The following is a 20,755-nucleotide window of genomic DNA, read 5'->3' on the forward strand; positions in this document are numbered from 1 at the left end:
TGGGATGGCAGGGTAGAAATTTGCTTATGTGTGTGTGCATGTGTTGGCTTGAAGATGTGGTTGCCTGGGAACCTGCTGTGTGTTTAAGTAGATGCTCTGATCTCCCCCCCCCGAGACAAAGCTGATGATGTAGGAGGTGTCTAATCCCTTGGATTGTCATAACAGTTGCTGTCCCCCTGGTGTCTGGGGTCAACAGGAGCAGGTAATACCAATTAGAGGCAGAGAAACCGAGAGACGGGAAGAGGTGAGATGAGGAGAAGGAGCGGATAAACAGATGAAATTAATTTTGAGTTTGTGTGTACCAATTTTAGCCAGGCTAGCCAAGGTCGGTCATGTCCACATTAGTGCTAATTAGCAAATGTTAACGCTTCAAAACACATACCTTGTTTACCGGATTCTTTTTCCAAAGAAGAACCAGCCTCAGAGAGAGAGTGTAAATTGATTATTGCATTATATCAGATAGGAAAGCAAAAATAGATGCACACACACACAAGTGCTGTATCTTGTACCACTTGTTCACATCCTATCGTACTGGTCCTGTTGTTTTGTTGGACTTTCTTACTACAGTTAAAACAGTAAAGCTCAATAATAAAATTCCGACAATACTTGGAGGAGCACATATTCTGTGTATCGCAATGTAAGGTATGCATGGTGTGTGTTTAAGGAGCTATGAAAACAAACGGGAGGAATATTTAGTCTGCCATGCACTTCCTCCTGATAGCTGTAAACCTTGAAGTTCTCTTACATTATGGTCTGAATCACATCCCTCAGAGAGAGGCCCTCGTCTACCCCAGATAAACAACTTCCCTCCTCTCCACGCTCTCTCTCACACTCCTCCTGAGCTGCCAAAACAGGAAACAAAGTTGTAAATACAAAAGAAGAAAAAGGAATGTTGTTCAACCCAATTTTGTGTACAGGATGTGGAAGATGTGACGAGTTATTTTTTTTGGGATGTGCTGGTGTTTGTTTCATCCCGATGCAGCTTTCACCTGCATGATAACGTGCAGTAGTTGTTGCCCTTGACGCCTCTCCTTTCTCTTTGCTTTTGTCTCACGCCAGGCACGGTTGCAGCCATCGCCGGTCTCCACCCGGGCCAGTGCATCATCAAGGTGAACGGCATCAATGTGAGCAAGGAGAGCCACGCCAGCGTCATCGCTCATGTCACAGCGTGCAGGAAGTACCGGCGACCCACACAGGTGAGGCGGGAGGAGAGGAAAGGGATAAATCTAACTGGACATGGCAGTTTTCCAAAAGTTTTATTTCAGGGGAAAGTGTTTACCCAATATTCCAGGTATCATATGTGTATTATGGCTGTCAATCAATTAAATATTTAATTGGGATTAATCACATGATTGTCCATAGCTAAATGCGATTAAACGCAAATTAATCACACATTTCTTATCTGTTCAAAATGTACCTTAAAGGGAGATTTGTCAAGTTTTTAATACTCTTATCAACATGGGAGTGGACAAATATGCTTGCTTTATGCAAATGTATGAATATATTTATTATTGGAAATCAATTAACAACACAAAACAATAACAAATATTGTCCAGAAACCCTCGCAGGTACTGCATTTAGCATAAAATATATGCTCAAATCATAACATGGCAAACTCAAGCCAAACAGACAAACAGCTGTCAGTGTGTCAGTGTGCTGACTTGACTATAACTTGCCCCAAACGGCATGTGATTATCATAAAGTGGGCATGTCTGTATACGGGAGACTCGTGGGTACCCATAGAACCCATTTTCATTCACATATCTTGAGGTCAGAGGTCAAGGGACCCCTTTGAAATGGCCATGCAAGTTTTCCTTGTCAAAATTTAGCGCAAGTTTGGAGCGTTTTTTTAGCCTCCTTCACGACAAGCTAAAATGACATGATTGCTTTAAAACTGAGCCCCCTACAACCTAAATTGCGTTAATGCATTAAAGAAATTAGTTGCGTTTAACAGCCCTAATGTGTATACAATGAAAATTAAAAATACCCGTGAGCACTATGAAGATATTGTCCCCTAAGAATAGATGAATTCTTTCCTGTAATTATGTTTGATTTGGACGTTACACTTTCATTTCCCATGACCTCACTGATAGAAACTTAAGATAATTTGAGTTTTATGTTGATTGATGTGATAGTTATGCAACAAAACTAGAAGGAGGAGAAGTGTGGGAGATCATTAAAGAGCAAAAGGAACAAAAAGAGCAGAAAAGAGGGGAAAGGAGGACCAGTTGAACGTGAGAAAACACACAGCAGACAGACCTCCTAGCTCCCGTTTACCTTCATATCTCTCTTTCAGTCTCTTTCTCTCTCTCTCTCTCTCTGACTCCCTCTCTCCTTCTCTTGGGTCATTACGCAGAAATAATAGTAGTTTTGGCTCCTCCAGCGCTGACCTCTGGCTCACAGCGGTGGGCATGTTGTGGGAGACTGGCAGGCTGCAGAGAGAGGTGGGAAAGGATCTGGGGGTGGGAGGGAGAGAGGGAGGAGAAAGATGGAAGATAAGCCAGGCTGTTTTTTTTTTTTCCTGGTTGACAGCAGTGTAGGGGGGAGAGAGCAAGCACAGTCCACCTGTTGAAGGTGGGAAAACTGTGTGAAAGTAGAAACCCAGGGGCGTTTGTATGGTGTGAGTTAGTGTAGTGTGTCACTCTAATTGAGCCCCGCTGGGACTTCAGGCTTAATGAAGCACTTCAGGGTTCCAACATAACTGGAGATCTGGTTTACATCAAGTATGGACACAGAGGAACCGCCCATTCTGTCTCTTTCTGTGCGGTTGTACACTCGGAAGACCACAGGGCAGTAGACAGTCACAGCATGTAGCTTTGGCAGAAACCCCACTGTGGGCTCTGTGTGCGTAGACGAGAGAGCAGACAAACACGCACACACAGGGCACGCTAGAGTGGGTTGATGAGATTGGCGTGGGTTTGCTTTTGCGGTCTCACCAAGCACCGTGTTTCCATATGTTTGTGAAGGCTTTTCACTCTATGCTCTGCCAACCCAACTGCGACACCAGTGTACATGTTATCTGGGCAGAATCAGCTAAACATGCTGCATGAAACCTCCGCTTGTGTACACGCACACACCAGACTGCTGTCTCCCATCTTCCTAGCAATAGAAACGCCACCTGTTGACCACGACTGATGCTACGATACACTGATTTGTGTTGACAGTTGTGTGCATGAGTGATCGTAATGTTTCCAGCCAATTTAATTCTAAGCGAAAACATACAGGAGTTTTTACAGTTCAATATAAGTTCAAAGTAGAAACAGAAAAAAAAATCTTTTTATAGAGACAAAACATCCTGTTCAATTAAACGTCTTAACCAAAACCTTTATTGTAATCCTACGCAGCAAGACACTATTAAGTGGGTGTACAACAACAGCGAGAGCGCCCAGGAGGACAACCAGAAAACAAACCAGAAACCAACATCTGAGGAGAACGGAGACGGCTTCGAGTGCAAAGTAGAAGGTGACCACACACACGTTCACAAGAAACTACACGAGAATCTGGGAAAAGAAATCCCGCTCAAAGTGTCTGTGGATGTAACACAGGCTCGTTAGCGGGAACACAAGTCCGTCGCCCGCTCCAGTTAACAAGTCAGACGGAGCTCCAAACGGGCTCATCTGGAGTGTGTTAGTCTGAGAACAGCCGCCCCTTCTGGCTCATCAAGTGTTAATTCCCTCCTACGATTTATGGATCCCAACGAGAAAGTTAAACAGGAAAGCTATTCCCTCCGTAGCAAACAGCTCCGGAGCAGGATTTATTGGCGTATTAAGTCATCGCGTTAGCATAGGGCTGGTTAACTTTATGCTCTTGGAATTGCTCATCATTTTAGGAGGGTTATGGAGGGAAGCCATGTGCAGAGGGTCTTCCTCTAAAATGAACTGCAGATTTGGTGGTCTGAGACCTCCTACAGTGCGATGATGAAAGATCTCACAGAACACAATACAGTACATCACTTTTTGTTATTTGTGCAATGTGTGCTGCCGTGTTCGCGCGCAAGTTAACAAGAGATCTCTTTCATCACCGTCTCTTTGTATTTCTACAATTTTCAGAGGTGATGGACAAATTCAACACCATAGCCATCATCGACGGGAAGAAGGACCATGTAAGTCTGACGGTAGACAACGTCCACCTGGAGTACGGAGTGATGTACGAGTATGACAGCACGGCCGGCATCAAGTGTCACGTGCTGGAAAAGATGGTCGAACCCAAGGGATTCTTCAGCCTCACCTCCAAGGTATCCTGTCTGTTCAGTTATGCGGGATGAATATAGGGCGAATTATAGCCCGGTTGCAAGAAAAGGCGTATAAATGAGTGACACGATAATTAGCAAGGCATTTAGCGTGCAATAAGAACGCCGTTCTTGCTTTTGGCATTTTATTTGTACGCCATGTAGTGTGTAATGACTGCGATGTAAACGCATCCATGTAAATATGCTACGCTCAGAGCTAGTGACGTAGAGAAGAAAGCGAGGAAGACCCGCTTATGGCGGGCGGGAGGGGAGGTGGATGGGTCCAACAAACACACAGCTTTCAATCAGGAGGCCGGTGTTTTGTTTTGTAAGTTACGTTAGTGACGTTTGTGACGTGTTTTCCGTATGTATTTTATGTTGTTTCTGTACGTATTTTACTTAGTTTACGCACTTATTTTAAGCCCAACCATGACATACTCTAAACCTAAGAGAGGGGGGTTTTGTTGCCTCAACCTAAAGCCTAAAATGCGTCATGCGAACTGTACTTGTAATGTTCCTGCGAGACCGGGTTGTAAATGCACAATTCACAGAAAGTGGGATAGAGGCCCACAACTCATTTCACCCTGTCCAGCCCTAGTGGAATTTCTAGTTCAATTAATGTCATTGACTTTTATTATTATGCTAACTGTTTTTAATTTGAAGTATCTGTGGATGGCAGTGAGAGAAAGGAAGAGAGAGAGGAGAGGAAAGAGAGGGAAAGTTTTATTAATTTTTAGGTGATGAATAGTGCTGTTGGGGTTTATCACCTCAGAGCTGAGCTGAGCTTGATGAGGGAGAACAATGAAGGTGTAAACAAACCATGACAAGGCTTCTGTCTCACACCAGGCTGCAGAGTAGCAGTAGATGAACTCAGAAATGATTATGACAAGTCATCACTTTTCAGATTCTGACTGATAATACAGAGGAACTTTATCGTGGCATTTCCCTCAAGTTTGAAATGTCATACAAGTTTCACAATGTCATGTTTGAATACTTCAGCGCAGGCGGATACAGCCAACATCTCCCCCGCTGCGCAGATTGAGGGGCTTGATGCTAGTTAAATCTGACAGCTTTATTTTAGCCATGTTAGTTCCCGGCTGTGTTAAGTGCATGCTTTTTACATCCCAGCAGTGATGTTCACAGGATGATCACTATTGATTTAAGAGACACAGAGGAAAGAAGATTCACTCAGACACGGATGCACACATGCTGGTGTGGAAAATTAAAAAGCAGTTTGCAGCATCTCCCTGCCAAATGCCGTGATGAACTGCATCTCTCTCATGGTAAATTAACAGAGATCACAAGTTTGGTTCACGTCTTAAACGGATCTAGATTTACAGCCCTTGTGTTGTAAAGTCTTTAAAAGCACCATCTTAAATGAAACCCAGTGACATGCACAGAAATAAAACGTGCCATATCCCCTTCGACGATAAGTTGTTTCCCCTTCCTCCAAAGTGAATTTTAGTATTATTATAAACATCTGCCCCAGATGTCCTCAGAGATCTGTGTGATGTTGAATTTTAATATCGCGAACGCTGTCAGGGCGCATGGGTTTTCTTGTGCTTCAGTCTCTTCCTGCTGTTACATTTCCTCCCCTGCTTTTCTCTCTCCTCCACTGGGCATCTCATTAAGACGGCTCAGAGATTTGTGTCTCTCTTCCTCCTCCATATCTAATCTATGATCTGGAAAGTCTACATACGTACAGCATATGTATCACAAGCTGGGTTTATCTCCATGGATTTATGAATAGCACATGGAAACTCTAGATATCACTTTAACTGCTCATGAAATGTAGAAGAATCAGCCCTCCGGACAATTTTTTTTTCCAATTTAAAGAAAGGCTCGGTCATTTATTTACATCCCATTAGTCATTCCACAAGGGATTTTTTTAGAGGCATTTGCATATCTGTTAATCAGCCCTGCTTTTCTTTGCCCTTTCTCTGACCAGATCCTGGAGGCGCTGGCGCGTAATGACGACACGCTGGTGCAGATGTGTAGCAGGTTGAGCTCCAGCTGTGATGTGATCCCAGAGGAGCTGCAGGTACGCTTCAGTGCCATGTGTGGTGAGAGGGTGGAGCACATCAACCGGCGTATCACCAACTACAGAAAGGTAACGAAGATGCCTTTCATCAGTCTCTCTGCTCTGGATGATATTTGTCTCCACCATGAACTGCATATGTATATTCCTACGCAGCTTGGAACCATGACAGTGCACTCTGTCTTCTGTAATTCTCTGTAGACTGAATATAATAGACACAGGATGCAGCTGGTGTAGAAATATCACTTTTACATAGTTTTATCCGCGGTTCCACTCCGTCTTTCTTGTCCTAAAAGAAAGAGTGGAAATCCTGCTGAACCAATTCAACATAAGCCGTGTTTCCATTCACGTTTTTATGCGCATTTTGAAGTATTGCGTAAGAAAAGCTGTATGGAAATGGCAAAATGCCATAAAACTTCCTCAATTGCGAAAAAAGAGTTTTTACGCTCGCTTGAGGTGGTTTTTGCCTTTATCGAAAAAGAGTATGGAAACGCCTTTGCCGAATAAATTCCAACGTAAGACTAATCAGCTGTTTCCGCTGTCAGCGTCTTCTCGGATATTCCCATAACGTGTGAATGCTTCTCTCCGTCTCCGGACAGCATGAAACATGGATAATACTAGCTGACATGAAAGAACAATTACAACTTGCCTAATTCCTGAAACATCTTTCCATTTTTCCCTCGTAGATGGTTAGATGCATGCATAGCCAAGCTGACTTGTTTTGTTTCCAGTTCGCATTCACAACCTCTACTTCTTCTATTCTGTTTACTGGCGGATTACAGCCATGCGTAGCCTGTAGCGCAAACTTCTGACCAAACTACGCTGAAGCCGACAAGCCGAGTTTATTCACTCCAAACCAGTTGACACATTGCAAACAGGTTGAACTTGAAGGCTCCTGTGCTAAAATGTAATCAGTTCTCACTGACCCGCGCGTGAGGAAAACATATTTAGCTAAGATGTCTGCCACCGACTTTGTCAATATGTGTGCAATATGTTGTATTTTCTGGCGCTTTGTTTGTAATTAGGTTACAGCTGGTATTTGAGCCAAAGTATTTTCATCACTTCTCATTCACATCTGTAAGCATGTGTCTATATAGCCAAACATCCCGATGCGTGCATGTGTGCGTGACAGGGGAAAAAGGAAAAAGATCTGACTCAACATTAGAGTGGGCCTTGGATTAATTACCAGTCACTTATAAATAGCCACGCACAGCCGCGGCCAGGACTTTTGTTGTGTAAGATCCCCTCCTGCACCGGAGCATTCCTTCTCAGACCCCTCGAGGGAAAGGAGAGGGGGGGTGAGAGAAGGAGTAAGAAATGAGAAAGAGGAAGGATGAAAGAGGGAGGACATAGAGACAGAAAGACAGAACAGAGAGATATTAACCTGAGGCCACAAACCTCTAGAGACAGACAAGAGATGCGGTGGAATCTTCCGTCTCAAGAGAAGGTCAGCTCATGGTCCATCTGGAGCACATCATCTCGCTCAGAGCAGACGCTTCATACTCCAGCTATCTAAGATAACCCGGGAAGACATGTTTGGTTTAAGTTCATTCGCTGACATACACATTAAGTTATGCTTATGTTGCTTGACAGCCAAAGTTGCTAAAAACCGATCCGGTGGCTCGAACCATCTGCTGTGTAACGAGACAGGATGCAGGCCCTGTGATGGAGGGTTCAAGGAAAGTGCAACCAAATGTTGCAAAGAAAAAAAAATGTGCTTGTGATATTCTGTATCAGCTCTATTGGATTCAGGCAGTCCTCTGGGCTCCCTGTGTATTGTGTTTTTACATAGAGATACTATCTCAGTGTTTCCCACAGGGTTTTGTGAGGCTGTGGTGGGTGGACATACAGTAGGACCCTCTAAGGGGTCCATGCTTTTTTAAAGTTAAATGCATCAATCTGGTGCACTTTGAGAGCAAAATTAAGAGGCTGGATTGATGAAGAACTTTGTGCTCTTGTAAGAAATGTTGTGCTTTAGCAGTGGTGGAAAGTAACTACGTACATTTAGGCTGCTCAAGTACTGTACTTACTAGTTACTTTGCAGATTCAGATTCTTAATACAAAATATAAATCAACTAATAAACCACAGTATGGTGTGTTATTAAGTAGTACATCAACATCATTTTCAGTGGAAAATGGGTTGAAAATAAACAGTTCCTCTGCAACAAATTCAAAACATGAACCTCCATCCATTCTACATGTTGTTGAAGTTACAAATCAAATCACAAATAATAAAATCATTTTATCATATAATCTCATAACATGATGATATTCAATCCACATCAATTTAGATGATAGCGATCATGTTGGAGTCTGCAGTTCTTCACATGTGTGAGCAATGATGATGTGATGCGTCTGTCTTGGATCTGTGATTTGGGTTGAATATTTGAGCTGCCACATAAAAAAAGGAGGAATTTATGAGAGAGATGTACAGTAATGGGTGTTTAGGCTTTTCTTCTAGTGCCAGCTGTCATGTGTATAAAACAAAACAGTACATTTAGTTGACGGATATCCTCTAGTGTGTTTCACATGGAGCCTTTTATCCTTGTGCTTGTGAGGTACACATCAGCTATATAATGCCAAGATTCAGACTTTTGAAGTTCTAAAATCGTCTTTTCTTTTTTTTTTTTTACTATTGATTATAAGCCTATGAGCCAATAGTATCATAGGATGATATTCTCTGCAGTAAATGCCATTATAGTGCTATATATCTACCCATATTTCTCACAAATTATCTTTTCACTTTGTCAACCACATTGAAGAAAACATCTTTAATCTCTAAACGTTTGTTTCTTTTCTCTTCTGTGTGATAGTTTGCTCGGGTACTGAAGAACAGAGCGTGGCCCACCTTTAAGCAGGCTAAAGCCAAGGTGTCCCCGCTCCATAGCAGCGACTTCTGCCCTACAAACTGTCATATCAATGTGATGGAGGTGTCCTACCCAAAGACCACCACCTCTCTGGGTAGTGCCTTTGGTGTGCAGCTGGACAACAGGAAGAACACGCTGGAGAAGGGAGTACGTGCTGAGCAGGGTGAGTGAGGATAGGGAGCATGAAGAACACCTGCACTGTGGAATAATGCATCTGAATCTGCTTTAAAATGTCAGACTTTTTACTTTTTTTCCCCCGTGTTGCCTCAGGTAAGCTAAACCCCATGGTTAACGTCCAGCATACAATCACCACTATGGCCGCACCATCAGGTCACAGCCTGGGCAGGACGGAGGGTCACGGCCTTCGCTTCCTGCTCAGAGAGGACGACCTGCTCACCCTGGATGCTTACCAGAAACTCCTCTACAAACTCACCATGGTTGTCAAGGAGATGGAGACACACGGTGCCCATATTCATGAGTGAGTGCCTTTATGTACATACTTACAGTATATACAACATCTGTACCTGAATGTAGAGATTCAAGATTTCTTTTAGGTGGCTAAAATACGTTTTGCCCCGTCCCCAGCAGTACATTGCTTTGTTTCCATGTGGTATGCTTCTCCAAGCTGGGAGGCGTGCTGACCGTCATCTATTGTAGATAACACACTGACTGAATGGATAGGTACCTCATACAACCCCACTTTAAAACATCCGAACTATCCCTTTAATCTACTGGAACATATTTCCCATAAAACTCCAAAATAAAAGGTGATATTGATATTTTTTGAAACCCTTCAAATCACTTTTTTTTATATGAAGGAAATAGATACCCTCCCGCTGAATCTATTCCACTTGATATGAAATGTCCTTTGAAACCAGATTGCCTCATATAACACGCTGTGTAACTTTAGAAGCCTGCTTGGTCAATGCGCTGCATCTGGCACTTGGCGGGCATACATTTTGGTCATTACTCTGGCACCTGTGTATGTGTGTGTGTGTGTGTGTGTGTGTGTGTGTGAGTGTGAGAGAGAAGCAGAAGGAAGGGGAAAATCAGAAACATCAAGTCAGTTTGGCGGTTTTCTCGACCATATGTCTGCACAATTTGTGCACAAAGGTATGCTCATGCTTCATTTATGCTTAGGAATTTAAACCCGATATGGTATGTGTGTGTGTGTGTGTGTGTTAGATCAGTGTTTCCTGGCTGGCCACTCTGTGTTCAGCACGGTCACAGGGTTCATTGTTTGGAGGCACACGAGGCTACGGAAAGGAAATGGGAAACACTGCTCCAGTCCTACTTCCCCCACCCCCAAACAGGAAATGCAATCTCTGTGACGTAAAGGGTGTGTCATTAGGCCAGGTGCCCTCTGGAAATGACATTCACCGACAATGGACCACTGATGTATGCGCACAGAAAAACAAAAGCATACGGACACACACTTACTTATGTGTGTAAAACTTCTAAATGATCAGAGTACCTCTTTCTGAATAAGATGTCTTAGTCTGCGTTCCAAACTCTTCAGACTTTTTACAAATTGACATCATTATGTAGTTATTTCAGCATCCTTTTGATCTGTTTATTGCCATTAAATCACAGCACAATCTGTTTATTTTGGGTTCATACCGCAGTAGCGATGTGTGGCTTGCTAGATACAGTCAGTGCAATGGCACTCTATGTGAATAGAGGGGGATGTTATGAACCCAGGCCCGACGGCGTTTGGTTTTCTGACGTAACTGGGACTTTCACAACATGTACAGAGCAGCAACAGTGGTTATTTCATCCATGGTTGATGGCGGAAATGGCGGAAAGAAAAGTTGTTGTTGGCATCTATGGAGACGAGCCCCTTCTCCTCTCCGGCGCGTCTAGTGTGAGTGACGCTAATTAACACATATGATCCCGGCGGTCCAACTCACGCGAAAATTCGCTTCGCGCTTGGTGTGAATGCAACATTAAAAAACGAAACTTTGCTCTTCCAGATGTCCCCTGCACTAGTTGGTAATTATTGGTGGACGGTTGACTTATGTGTTATGATGATCATTAGATTGATTCAGTCATTAGAAGTCTCCTCAGCCAAGGCGGCAGCATTCGGAGAATGACATTAAAAGTTGCTAGATGGAGCGCAGCTGTCACCTACTGTAGCCGTGGTGATAATGAGTCGAGTCCACAGCAGGGCTCTTAATGACTGAGTCTGGACAAATTTTGTCATGCTCCCGTCAGTGCCAATTAGTAGAGTCGTATCCACGCGCATTCAAATGGTCTGAGACGCAGCTAGTGAGGGGATAATGACCTTTACCGTCCGCTACATGCAGACGTACACACTCATGCACACTTCAAGAGCTTGTTAAGAGTGAACTGCGGGGGTGGGCATGAGTGTTTCACAGGAGTGGAACTAATATGGGTTGTGTTGCTAGTAGCTGCAGTCTGGAAGCATTGCTCTGACCTCTGTGGATGTGTTCAACCCTCCTGAGCGCTTCAGTGGATTAGTTTGCATATTGTCCTTTTTGTTGACTAGCCTAGTGTCACCACTACTGCTACGCACCCTACCATCTCTCTCCTAGCTCTCCTCTATTTCTGTGTCCCACATTTCCGCTATGACTTGCTTCCTACACACCCGTCTGCACACACAGACGCAGACATTCTTCACTCTCTGTGTCTCTTTCTCTTTCTGTACTGGGTGGGACTAACTCTTGACAGCACAACTTCAGAATGATGTAATAATGAACTGAAGTCAGCCATATTTATGAGGGCTCTTTTGTGCGTGATGTCAAACGCAACCCCCCACCCCACCCCCACGCTTCCAACCCAAAGCAAAGAGAGGAAGTCTACGGTGCATTTATCAGAGATAGGAAAAGAAAACAAGGATGATGTTACATAATTTCTTGGCTGATTCTAGAGGAATGCATTTTTGAGGCAGCGACCTGTGAACCTTTGTCTCGGGGTCACAGCTGTGTGAGGACGTGTTTCGTGGTGTGCTTTATATCATGACCTCCTCCCTTCCTGGATCAAACACCCACGTTCCTCCTCCATTTAACATATTCCTTATTCTGTGTGCATCATTAATAGTGTCCAGCGGTTTCAGAGCTATAGGGTCCACCGACTTATTTACCTCACTAGGATCAAAGCATGCAAATATCCTATCAAGAAACCGCCCGACGTGGAGCTTTGTAATGCAGATGCAATTGATGCCTAATGGTTTAATGTGTCGAAGTGGGTTAAAGAGCTCCCTGAGAGAGAGATTAAGAGATCTTCCTGATTGCTTGCGATAAGCAACGGCGTACTTTGGCCTACTCTTTCCGTTTTTTCCCCCTCTTTCTCTCTCTCTGTTGAAGCCCCTTCTATGATCCAGTCATTGTTATTCCCCTTTGCTCCCTCCGATAGTTTGCGCCCCAAAGGCCCCAAACTGCGCTCACTTCTTTATGAACCAATAGCCAATCACAGAGCCTGGAGAGCTTCTCCATGGCGATGGAATGCCACTCTGCTTTGGAGGGGCAATGTGGCGGCTCCTGGAGTGGACCATAATGAGGGCATCTCTGTGGCCTAGTCAGCCCAGTGAATGGGTAGAAAGGGGGTCAATGGAGAGAGAGAGAGAGAGAGGAATGAGGGGAAAGGAGAGGTGTTTAAAATCAGAGATGCATTTGGGTATCACGAGGGAGGCAGGTTGTTTATTTCACATAGCCTCAAGCAGCCCTCTCCACTGCCTCCACTTTGTCCTTAAGGCCGATGTAATGACACAATGGAAAATGTAAGCGGACACGAATTAAAATGAGGCCGAAATGTAAACAGACATTGCGTGTGTGCACGGGGAGAGATTAAAAAAGAAGTCCGAGCTTAGCATTTATTGGAAAATATGGCTTTAAATGCCAACATGTGTTGCTGCAACAGTGAAAATATCCCGGCCAGCCTCTTCCGGCTCTTTTGATAGCCGTCTGATAGAATACAGGCCAGCTGTGACAGTGACAGGGGAGCTGATCTTTGCAGCGTGTTGACACAGCTGTACCCTGCTGCATGTTTGAGCCTATTAATACGACGTGGATCCCTGGGCCATCTGAAGCTGTTGTGCGGAAGCCGAGCACAAACAGGCTGGAATTTTAGTTAGTCAGCTGTCGGAGCTCACGCACATACTGTATATACTGTATTTACAATTCAATATGTCGCAGTGCTGGAGTAAGAGCTTCCTGTGTTGCATTAGTGTGATCAAAGTTTCTATCCTGCTGTATCAAATGTCATTAAGCAATCCTTCTTTCCTTTCTTTTCCCCTTCCTCCTTTCTTTCTTTCTTTCTTTCTTTCTCTCCATCAGCCTCTTATCCTCCATCACCCACCCTCCAGCGTCAGAGGCGAGGACCCCAGAGAGCTACATATCGGCGGAGAGCGAGGGGGAGAAAGGGGAGCGGAACGGGAAGAAAGTGTGTTTCAACGTGGCAGGCGACGAGCAGGAGGACTCCGGACACGACACGATCAGCAACAGAGACTCATACAGGTAAAAACAAAGTGAAATGTTATCATAACACAGAATTGCACACCATATCGTGGAAACTAAAATGGTGTGTCTTTCCTCCTTAACGTGTCTTCACAGTGACTGTAATAGCAACAGGAACTCCATTGCCTCCTTCACCAGTATCTGCAGCAGCCACTGTAGCTCCTACGTTCACAGTGATGAGATGGACTCAGGTACACAAATGCAACACGGACACAAGCATTACTCTCCACCACACGGTCGTAAACGTATTTGGCAGATAGAAATAATATAACTTTCACTGTATAACATCTATATGGCCGTACTCAATTAGAAGCATGGTTTCCATCTGAGTGTGTCATAATCCATAACCCCAATCAACCACAATGTTGCAGAATAGTCCCATAGGTGATTACAATCTAACTGCATGATTACACCTTTCAGAAGACGTGAACAAAGAAGCCTCAAGTTGAATGTAATTGGATGTGACAGGCGTTTGGCCACACATCTCAGCTGGATTTGTCATTAACATCTCACACAGCTGTGCATCCTGTCAAATATCCTTCCCCTCTGTCTCTCGGGATGTCTCCGTCTCGCAGTCATACACACACATATTGCAGCTATATGTGCTGTCGGATAACACCTCTTTTTCATCATAAAAGCTGACGTACATTTGAAAGAAAGGAACAAACTGGCGTCATAGATGTGTTAATGCGGTAAGACGACGACACAGTAAACGTGCATATGTTTAATACTGTACATTGGTGGCCTAATGCTGATAAGTTGTAACCCCCACCTCTGCAGGAGATGAGATGCCCTCCAGTGTGTGGCTGTCCCATGATAAGCAGAAGAAACTTCACAGTTTTCTGGAACATCTGTTTAGCCAGGTGGGTCAGCTAAACATCTGTGCAGATGTGATTGATGCGACTTATTAGTGGAAGCTTAAAGAGGATCTTTTATGCTCATTTTCAGGTGCATACTTGTATTTTGGGTTTCTACTAGAACATGTTTACATGATTTAATATTTAAAAACCACCATTTTTTTCTCATACCGGCTGTGTTGCAGCACCTCTTTTCACCCTCTGTATGAAACGCTCTGTTTGATCTCCAGCTGGCCCACTCTGTTGTGATTGGTCAGCTGAACCAAACTCTTCGGACTACGCTCCAGCTCCGCTCAAATTAGCTTTTTTTGAGGGCGTGCCAAACTAGCCGCTAGGCAGGTATTATGTATGTGCATATTTAAATGTGTTACTTGGTGACATCACCACGTTACGGAAGAAAAGGAAAGACTTTAAGCAAGGCATTTTAGGAAATTCAGGAGCAGCGATTCTGTGGGGGAGAGTAACTCCCTTTGGTGTGGACTTTGGGCTTTGTAACTTTACATGCACAAAAAACTATATAACACCCTAAAGGAAAGGGAAAAAGCACAATAGTTCCCCACTAACTTTCTCACTCTCTGCACTTCTCGTCCTGAACATTCCTTAAATCCAGCTTCTCTTGCAGATAAATAATAAATCTTAATATATTTTATTGCTCCTCTAAAGAAATACATTTAACTTTTTTGTTATCTTGTTATTTTGATCAATCTTTTCAAACCCAAAACAATGATCATATTTCATGTGCAACTTAGTGTTTTTAAAGGGCAAATATTTATTTAGACTCTTGTTTATGGAGGACAGGAATTGTGTATTATTTGCTTTACCCGTGCTCAGGAAGTGAAAATCGTGACAACCTTAGCTGACCCATGACCTTTCTGAGATCTTTGAAGCAAAGGTTGACCATATCTGATTATGCATACACCATCCACAAGAAGTTTTATGAGGATGTCTCCATCAGTAGTGGAAAAGCAGAACATTTTGCTTTGCTGTCTCTGCACTTTTGGGCTGCTTCCTGTCATTTGTTTTATTGTAGAACCGTTTCCACAGCTTTGTTTACATACTGCATAGCAAATTGTATTCATTGCTCTGTGGGATTGCGTGTGTGTGTGTTACAGAGAGAGCGAGAGACGCAGGTGTTGGTTATGTTTGGCCAGCAGTTTCTGCTTCCCTGCACATACTTTTGATCTTGGCTTAGCAGGAAACTGTATCATGTAAGTGCACCAGCTTGACCCTTGTGCTTTCTTCAGGTGGACTCTATCACCAGCATGCTGAGAGGAGCCGTGGTGGCTCGGGCGTTCGAGCAGACCAAGTGCTTCACACCGGGAAGAGGATTACAAGGTAAAGCACAGTGACTGTGATGTGCTCCTGGCTCTGAAACACTCGTCTCTCAGCATCTTTTACCACAAAAAACTCAAACCATTTGAGCAAAGACATGTAAAAGTGAGTCTTTCTGTCTTATTTCCCTCGCAAAATATCTCACTTTCTGCTACAGCGGCATGTGCGTTTCCTGTGAGGAATGTTTTCTTATGGTGTAGCTGTGCTTCCTGGGCCTTGCTGGGCTGCACAGTGGGCCTGAGAGAAGAAAGATAATATTGGAGAAACTCCCAACCAGCGGCAATGCTGAGAGAAAACAGAGCACACGCTGAAAATGTCGCAGCCGCCTGCGCAAAGGGGGCTGCAACTTCCTGTTGTGTAACGTGTGTGTGCACAGATGTGATTGTATAGACATGGGGAAAGTATTGTAGGTGGATTCCAGCTCTTAAAAAAAACTGATTCCCATCCATTTGCTCCTCTATTTCCCCTTCAGTTATCCCAGTGCGCTTCACTCTGAAGCACTTTATAGTGTTGAAACAGCACCACTTAGTTGCACACTCATCTCCACTTCACGGTTATTGTAGTGCTACTTAAAAGTCAATAGAAAAGGTGACCCTTTAGCAGCTCTTGTGCTCGTGTGGTATCTGATCATTTTGTTTTTACTATGGGTTTATTTCCCACCTTCTTGGCTTTGGTGTTTAACCACCGCTGCTGTCTATTGTTATAATTTATCTCTCACAGGAAAATGTAGGGGGCTGAATTTGTCCTTATCATTTCCCACTACAAACATAAACTAGCTCACGGTGCCCTTTCATGATCTGTGGAACTCTGTTCAGCCTTTTTTGAAGATTAGATAGAAAAAGAAAACTCAAAAGCAACAATTGTTTTCTTTCTTCTTTTTGTAAGTGGTGCAGGCATGACAAAATGACAACCATATGTTTTGTATCCTGGTGGGCTTTAGTGTACTACGTAAGGCTTTAATGAGATCTGATATGATAAAAAAAAAAATAAGTTTTGCTTATTTTATGTCCTTGAGTGTGACTTTAATCGAGTGTGATGAGCGCTAAAAGCAGAAGAGCGGATTATTCTGTATGTTTTCATAAGTGAAGCTTCCAAAACCCCCACCCCCGACCCAATTGGCACACATACTCCCCTCTCATCTCACGCCGTCTTCAAGTGAGCGCAGATATGCTTGAACTGAAAATAGGTCTGCTTGTGTGTTTTGTGAGTGTGTGTGTGTGTGTGTGTGTGTGTGTGTGTGTGTGCATAAATGCCCTCAGGAGGGACGTGAAGGCCTTGATCAGAGCTGATCCATCTCCACTCCAGTAATGTGTGTGGTTGATAACAGAGCAAATAGGATTATCTAACAAGTGGAGCATTCCTGCATCTGATCTCTCACTCTCTCTGTCGCCCTCAGACACACACACACACACACACACACATATAAACACACACACATATAAACACACACTTCAATCCCCCTTGAAGCGTTCTGTTAAACCGCCACCATTATATCACGGATCTCTTCTTTCGTCTCCAAAGTAAACTTCATTACAAGCCTTTCTGTCTAGTTTCATAAGGGGTTACATTGAAATTGACAAATTGACTTTTACACTGCAAAGACAAGAGAGATTAGACTAGGTGGTCTAAAACAGATGGTCTGTATATAATTTCATTCAGAGAGATGAAGAGAAAGAATGAGACCGATGTGAAGAGAAACAGGATGGAAAGTGAAGAGTATAATAATTTATTGGATTCTGTCATCATTTTGTGATTATCATTTTTGCTGAAATGTTTTGTCTACTGAATAATCAATCTACTAAATAATTTAAGTGTGTATTTCAAAAGAGTTTGATGTGCTCCAACGGCTTTAGCAAAGTAACGGACATTTTATGATGGCAATAAACATCTGTGAAGAGAGTTGACTTGAGAGGAGGGAGAGAAAAGAAGAGATAAGACAGAGAGAGAGAGACTCATATTTTGAAGATGAAGATAATTAAGCAAGATGCATCAGAAGAGGAATGAAATCATAAAATCTGTTCTCTATTTCCTCCCTATTTAATAATGCAAGAGGTGGACAAAAGGCAGTTTGTCATACGAATCCACTATCATTCTCTGCAAATTGTGCCGTACAGTTGACACACATACAGTTTTATATCTCTGCTAGGCCTATGCTAATTCTCTCTCTGTGTGTGTGTGTGTGTTTCTGTCAGAGTTTCAGCAGGAGATGGAGCCCAAGGTGAACTGCACCAAAAAGCTGCGTCTCCATGTCAAGCAGGATCCCTGGAACCTCCCCAGCAGCGTTCAGACCCTCACACAAACCATCGCTAAATATGTCGAGGGTGAGTGTGTACCTGAGCCGTTCCAGACACGGTTAACACACAAACATATTACTGTTCTTACAGTGACTACGTTTACATGCACAAAATATCCAATTTTTTGCCCATCCCTACTAAGCTGTTTACATGGCTAATGAAAACGAATATTCCACTAATAATCTTGTTTACATGCAGCCATGCATACTCTGATCAACTTACCAGTGGTGGACTTGTTTGACCGTGTGAACACAGCCTCCCTCTTTCATTCCTTCAACCACCTTCTTGAAAATGTCAGCGTTGCGAAATTTGCGCATATCCAAAAAACTGATGATATCCAAGTCTTTCGTAATGTTTAATAGTAGGTGTGTTTTTTGTTCTGAGCAGAAATGTGAGCTTTTCTTTTGGGCATGCATCTCTGCAAACTGTCAGCTAGTTGGTTTGTGTACAACACACAGAACTAACTGAAAACCGGCAAGAGGCCGTGGGGCCGTGTATCGCAAACTGACGTAAAAACCCCAATTAAGATGCATATTCTACACCCGCTGTATACATACAGGCATACTCCTAAAACCCGAATAATATCGGCATATCCCACATGTCTTGATTGGAAAATGCGGCTGTTTACATGCCCCGTATCAAATTCGGAATATTGTCATATTTGGAATAATAGTGGAATATTAGTGTGCATGTAAACATAGTCATTGTTTGGGTCATATAGTTTGTGCACGCACACAGCCACATATAGTATTTATCATGAAAACAAATGGCAGGCTTGAGAGGTAATGTACATTAAATTGATCAATTCTCCAGTGTGCCTCATCATATTTATTGGATGCAGTAATAGCCTCCGTTACAGTTGTGTGGGTACAGGCAGTCCCAGACCGCTAACTGCTCTCTTTAAGCTATAAACCTAAAACCATCCTGGGATACATAAATTGGGGCCACAGAGTTGGAGCTTAAAACTAGCAAGTTAAACAATCAAAGAGCTGCACTCTGAGATTCCCTTGTTTTTTTTTATCTAGATAGGCAGTTCAGCCTCATTTATTCCCAATGTGAGTGTGTGGTTTAGTGTCTGTTATCACACAGATTGAACACACAGACACATATGTACATACCGACACACCCCAGGCAAACACACTGAGCTACAAGCAGCCCAGACCCACGGCCTGGCCACATGACACTCCTGGGAAAGGTGAGCTGGCGGTCACAATTGAGAGCGTACAAATAAGCAGAGTTAATATTAATGTGCTTGGCATGTGTACACCACTTTTTTTTTCCTACCTCTCTCCCCATGATGGCTTTTTCATGCAGTGCAGCGTCCTGCCAAGCTTCCCGCGGCTCTGATATGACTATAAACAAATGCAGATTTATGTTATTATCTTTGCCTGTGGCTGGTTTTTATGATGCTGTGTTCTTTTTTTCTTATATGTGAAGATAAACAGCTGTAGAGCTGGGATGGAGCAGGAGAGTTATACAGCATCGGCCTATCCGTGACTTTAAGGGGTTGAGTTTATAGTGTAGGTCATAGTATCGCAGTCGAGGAGAAAAGCTCTTTGGGAGTTGATATAAGATTGCACTCTGCCTCACTTGATTTCTTTTATTTGTTTTTTCAGAGGTGAAGACACGGCTGCTCTTGGTCTTACTACAGTATACAGGTTTGTCTCCGTCTCCTCTTGCATCGGAACACAAATACAGAATATAGTGCCGACTGGAGCTTAATGCATTTTTTGCACAAAAAGTCAATAAATAAAACCATACCCTTTGAAGATATAGCATCCTGTACTGGTAATGAAAACTGTGAGCTCAATTCAAATAACGGTGAAGCAGCAAGAGGGAAAAATGAAAAGAACAAGCAAGGAGTGGAAATCAGAAACACACACTCGAACAGAAAGAGTTTTATAAACAAGAAAGGACAGCGAAAACTCAAGAGTTTAGGAGGAAATTATACAATTTTTTTCTTACTGAAAAATGGAAAAGTACCATCATTTTGTGGAGAACTTATGTGTTGCCCCTATTCTGCTCAACCTATACTGTTCTCTCACTTTATTCTTTGTGTTTATTTTGCTGTTTTGACATGGATGTAAACTGCGACTTGACCTGGTTGGCGGAAGCCAAATTCTAACCAGATTCTAGTTTATCTTCCATTCATGTCCTTTTTTAAAAAAAAATAATTAAAAAAAAGTAGCACAGAAAAACAAAAGACTTCCGCTGAACTAATAGATACTATGGATTAAAATCCAAATTAATGACACTGACAAGGTTAACAGCACTGCTGATCTCTGCCAACTCCTTAAGATAAACTAGGCTGATGAAATAAGGTGTTATGTTCCTTTTAGGGCTGTCTCCTCTTAGTCGATAAGTCGGCTAATCGGTCGTCTTGGTCTTAGTTAACGATTTCTTTAGTTGATTAGTCGTTTTTTTATGCTTAATTACTTATTTCTGAGAAACTTATGAGCACATCTCTAGTAAACACAAGATTTAAAGTGGTGTTTTTGTGGAGAAACTCAGTTTTACAGATCTGTCGATTAAATCAATTGGTCAACAAAATCGTATGAGCTTTAGTCGACTAAGAACTTCTTTGGTCGAGGACAGCCCTAGTTCCTTTACATACCTCCAGGAACTGTGAATTAATAAGAAAAAGTAGAAAACGGTAGATTTCTT

The 20,755-nt window shown here is 43.0% G+C and overlaps 1 protein-coding gene across 2 annotated transcripts in view; it reads left to right on the forward strand.

Moving 5' to 3' along the window:
• Nucleotides 1-20,755, forward strand: part of prex2 (phosphatidylinositol-3,4,5-trisphosphate-dependent Rac exchange factor 2) — a 97,974-nt gene that overhangs the window by 47,278 nt on the left and 29,941 nt on the right. The window contains exons 20-31 of one of the 2 annotated variants that reach the window (XM_037756849.1): nt 1,060-1,196; nt 3,345-3,462; nt 4,050-4,234; nt 6,177-6,338; nt 9,080-9,296; nt 9,404-9,611; nt 13,429-13,608; nt 13,705-13,799; nt 14,389-14,471; nt 15,710-15,800; nt 17,990-18,118; nt 19,708-19,749. In XM_037756849.1, the coding sequence (XP_037612777.1) occupies nt 1,060-1,196; nt 3,345-3,462; nt 4,050-4,234; nt 6,177-6,338; nt 9,080-9,296; nt 9,404-9,611; nt 13,429-13,608; nt 13,705-13,799; nt 14,389-14,471; nt 15,710-15,800; nt 17,990-18,118; nt 19,708-19,749 (1,647 nt within the window). Of the gene's footprint in view, nt 1-1,059; nt 1,197-3,344; nt 3,463-4,049; nt 4,235-6,176; nt 6,339-9,079; nt 9,297-9,403; nt 9,612-13,428; nt 13,609-13,704; nt 13,800-14,388; nt 14,472-15,709; nt 15,903-17,989; nt 18,119-19,707; nt 19,750-20,755 lie in introns of those variants that run through there. The other variant, XR_005204946.1, reaches the window with a different exon arrangement.

This window comes from Sebastes umbrosus, chromosome 21, assembly GCF_015220745.1.
Source record: "Sebastes umbrosus isolate fSebUmb1 chromosome 21, fSebUmb1.pri, whole genome shotgun sequence".
NCBI lineage: Eukaryota > Metazoa > Chordata > Actinopteri > Perciformes > Sebastidae > Sebastes > Sebastes umbrosus.